General features: G+C 59.4%; 1 protein-coding gene across 1 annotated transcript in view; it reads left to right on the top strand.

Moving 5' to 3' along the window:
- VOLCADRAFT_99233 (uncharacterized protein) overlaps window positions 1-4,216 on the top strand; it is a gene marked incomplete at both ends in the record, with an annotated part of 8,611 nt that overhangs the window by 2,154 nt on the left and 2,241 nt on the right. The window contains 10 exons of the mRNA XM_002958011.1: window positions 58-147; window positions 709-814; window positions 961-1,085; window positions 1,397-1,534; window positions 1,779-1,901; window positions 2,283-2,322; window positions 2,699-2,856; window positions 3,166-3,246; window positions 3,595-3,681; window positions 4,002-4,068. Of these exons, the coding sequence (XP_002958057.1) occupies window positions 58-147; window positions 709-814; window positions 961-1,085; window positions 1,397-1,534; window positions 1,779-1,901; window positions 2,283-2,322; window positions 2,699-2,856; window positions 3,166-3,246; window positions 3,595-3,681; window positions 4,002-4,068 (1,015 nt within the window). The remainder of the gene's footprint in view (window positions 1-57; window positions 148-708; window positions 815-960; window positions 1,086-1,396; window positions 1,535-1,778; window positions 1,902-2,282; window positions 2,323-2,698; window positions 2,857-3,165; window positions 3,247-3,594; window positions 3,682-4,001; window positions 4,069-4,216) is intronic.

The following is a 4,216-nucleotide window of genomic DNA, read 5'->3' as shown; positions in this document are numbered from 1 at the left end:
CTCTGAGGATCGCTCGTCTTCCCCTCCTCCCCCCCCCCCCCATGTGTGTGAGCACAGGTGGGTCGCGCGGATGTTCGGAATGATCGTCTCAGGTCCCTGGAGAAGTGCTCGCGCTTGAGGTCGCTGGACCTGACCGGGTGTGTGCAGGTACGGCACGGGGGGGGCAAGGGGTACGGCACGGAGGGGAAGGGGGTGGGGAAGGGGGAGGGGAGCCAGTGGGTTACCGAGCGATGGGAACTGGCGGGGGGAATAGACCTGCCGCTTCTCTACAGCTAGAGCGGCGGCGGCTGCTGTTTCCTCAGCTAACGATGATGTCCTAAATGACTGGAGGCGCTCCATCAACGGTCAACGGTCAACGGTCAACGGTCGCTATTTTTGATGTGATGGTGATGTTCTCGCCGCAGCCGCAGCCGCCGGAGGTCCCCCGCCCGCACCTCGCCTCACCTAACCTCGGGTGACCACCTTCCCCCCCCCTGCCGCCGCCCCCTCACGGGTCGCTGACTTTATCATCACTTAGGACTCATCCACTCACTCCTTGGGGGGAGTTTCGGCCTTTGGAAACCGCCTTACGGCAGCAGCTCCCTTTCACTCCTTCCTTCACTCCTGGTTTCCTGGCAGCATTTATGATTCCCCCCCTTCCCTTGTGTGGTTCGTCTTTCCCCCCCTTCCCCCCTCTCTCTCCCCCAACCCCGCCGGGCTCCCCCCCAGGTCAGTGACGTGGGGGTGGCCTCCCTGCGGCGCCACGGCGGCCTCCAGAGGCTGCGACTGAGCCACTGCGTGACACTGACGGATGCCGCCCTGAACCACGTGAGAGGTACGGCAGCGGTTAGGGGTAGCTGGGAGGAGTGAGGGAATAGTTAGGGGTAGTTGGAGGAGCGGTGGTGGGATGAAAATACACACATGCATACACACACATATACAAACATACACATATACATACGCACACGTGTCGTACGGCAGGTCTGACAGGTCTTCAGGAGTTGGAGCTCCGGGAGTGTGAGCTGATCACGGGCGAGGGCCTTATGCAGCTGTCGGGACTCACCCAACTGAAGACGCTGGATCTGGACCAGTGCAGGAGAATAAAGGTGGGGGTGGCCTGTGTCCATCTGTCCATCTGTTTGTCTGTCTGTCTGGTCGTGTTTTATGTACAAGTACAAACAGGCGGTTGTGCTTGTTTGAGTTCATCGGGTATGAGGGCTGGATGTGGGGCTGGTGAAGGTGGGGCCGCAATGGGCCTCTCCCGGGGGGTGGGGGAGTGGGGGTTTGGGGGGGGGGAGAGTGGGCAAATCTCGAGCGTGTGTGTTTCTATGTGTGCATGAGTATGCGCGTGCGCGTGCGAGTAAGGCTTCCCCAAGCACATACGTACATACATACTTACATACTTACACGCCCACAGGGCGGTCTCCAGCACCTCACCTCCCTGCGCCATCTGGCCACTCTCCGCCTGGGCTGGTGCCCCCTGCTGGGGGACTCGGAGGTGACCTGGCTGCGGGAGCTGGGGCAACTCAGGGAGCTCAGACTGGCATACACGCAGGTAAAAACCTGTGTACGAGCATACGTACGGCAGGAGGGAGATGATGATGATGATGAGCTGAAAAGGGAAAATGAGGGGAAGGGGAATTGCAAGGGGGGGAAGTCCGGGAAGTAGGTCATGGTACGAATTATGGTACGGAAAATAGTTTAAAGAATATAGTTAATACATATAATAATTTCCCCTCATCCCTCCCCCCGTTCACCCCCCCCCTGACCCGCCGCTGTCATGCCCCGGCGGCCCGCAGGTCACGGATGTGGGTGTGAGCCACCTGGCCGCCCTCACGGCGCTGACTCACCTGGACCTGGGGGGCTGCACCCGGCTCACGGACGCGGCGGCGGCCCCTCTGCAGCGGCTGACGGCGCTGCAGGTGACCACCACCACCACCACCACCACCGGCACCCACCACCACCACCACCACCGGTAGCCACCACCACCACCACCGGTAGCCACCACCACCACCACCTTTCCACCACCACCGGGCGTATGGGCGTATGGGATCATGGGCTGATTTCGGTTGACCTGGGGGCTATGGGGGGTAATGGGACTGACTCGGTGGTTGGGTGGGTGGTTGGGTGGGTTTTCCTGTGCGCGCACGTGTGTCTGCATGTTTGTGTGTGTATATATATATATATATATATATATATATATATACATACGTACGTATGTACGTGTTTATGCGTGCAACCCGCCGTCCCCCGCCGCCTGTTAACCCATCACCCGCCCAACCCGCCATCGCTTGGCCAAGCAGGTTCTTTCCCTGTACGGCTGCGGCCAGTTCGGAAATGCAGGTGAGTGGCGGGGGGGGGGAGGGGGAGGGGAAGGGGAAGGGGGGGGGAATCGCCTCCAGGATATGCCAAAAACATCACAGCAACGCACACGCCCACACACACGTCACGCGGACGTCGCGTGCACGAGAAAGACAAGGAAGCCCTTGGTGACATACTTACATATTTACATACATACGGACGGACATGACCCGTCCCGACCCGACGTCGCCACTTCGCCCCCCCGCCTCTTCCGACCGCCTCTGGAGAGTTTCCTCCTCCTCCTCCTCCTCCTCCTCCTCCTGCTCCTCCTGCTGCGGCCCCCAGTGTTTGGAGGAGTTGACCTTTTTGCTTTGCGTAATTACGTAATCCCTTCCGTGTAAATGTCAACGGCCCGCAGGCCTCGCCATGCTCATTGCCGTACCGCTGCTCTCCCTGAACAGCCTCACCCTGTCGTACACTGCCGTAACCACTCCTGGCCTCACTGCATTGTCCTCCCTGAGCCGCCTGACCCTCCTCAGCCTGGACAGCTGCGCGGTGGGGGATGCGGTGTGTCGGGTGAGTGTGTTTTGTGTGTGTGGGGGGGCTGGGGGGGAAATGGGGGATACGACGAAGCATAGATGACTGACGCGAAGGGGGGTTGAGGGGGAGGAGGTTGGAAGGGGGTGGGGTGAAGGGGGGAGGTGAGTGTCGTTAACCGTTAGGGTGATGGACGCGACCTTCAGACAGACAGACAGACAGACAGACACTAGTGATATTTTCTTCTCTTATAGTACAGTTCTATCCCTCTCTTTTTACTACGTTTATCTTCATTCATTTTCGTCTTCCCCTCCCTCTCCTCCTCAACCGCCTCCTCCGCCTCCTAAGGTTCTCCGCCGGCTGCCCCGCCTGGCCAACCTGGACCTGTCCGAGACTTCCGTGGGAGACGGCGGACTGGACGCCTTAACCGTACCGTTGACCGGTCAACAACAGCAGCAACAGCAACAGGCACTACAGCCGCCGCCGGCGCCGCCAACGCCGCCCAACTACCACCACCACCACCGCCACCACCACCGCCAAACCAATATCAATCAGGACCCTACGGGGGTAGCAGGCGACGAAGCAGCAGTAGCAGCAACAGCAGTAGCACCGCCATCATTAGCAACAGCTGCTGCGGCAGCAGCAACCGTAGCAGTAGCAGGATCAACGGGGAGGTATCCATTCGCCGCTACAGCCGCTGTTCAGACGAGGCATTCGGGGTGTGGCAGTAGCGGCGGCGCCGTCACCGCCGCCGTCACGGCGGCGCCGCCCCCTCAGGTGTCGGGCCCTCCGACTTCCCTCACACACTTGAAGCTGACCTACACAAAGGTGAACGAACTGGGGATGCCGGGGAAATGTGTTTTTGTGAGTACGGTAACAAAAATACATTGCAGACACCAGTGCATTGCAGGTCTGTACATGCCATGTATCATCTCTGTGTTGCCGTACTTGATGATTTTTCTTGTAACTAGAGTTGTTGGCTCCTGGGCCGTCCGGTCATGCATCTGAATGTCAACGTATTGTCAGACTGTCAGCTGCGAGGTACCCCCCGCTTTGTGCGTCTGTATGTGTATGTGTATGCGTCTGTATGTGTCTGTATGTTGCGTGCGCCAGCCATTCGCCACCTGTCACGCCGGCGCCATGGAATGCTTGGGCTAAAACCAACCTAAACCCCTAAACCCCAGATCACTGACGAGGGGCTGAGCAAGTTGTCTCTCCTGGTGGGGTTGCAGCAGCTGGATCTGGATTCAGGTGGGGAGAGGGACGTCTGGATCTGGTCACCTGGAATCAGAGTAGACCAGGGTTGAGAGTAAAAAACCTGGATCTGGATCTGGATCTCGATCTGGATCTCGACCTAGTCTACACCCCCCCACCCCGCGCCGCACCCCCTCTCCTCACC

Source organism: Volvox carteri, assembly GCF_000143455.1.
Source record: "Volvox carteri f. nagariensis unplaced genomic scaffold VOLCAscaffold_84, whole genome shotgun sequence".
In the NCBI taxonomy this organism is placed as follows: Eukaryota; Viridiplantae; Chlorophyta; class Chlorophyceae; order Chlamydomonadales; family Volvocaceae; genus Volvox; species Volvox carteri.
This window is presented reverse-complemented; position numbering and strand designations above follow the sequence as displayed.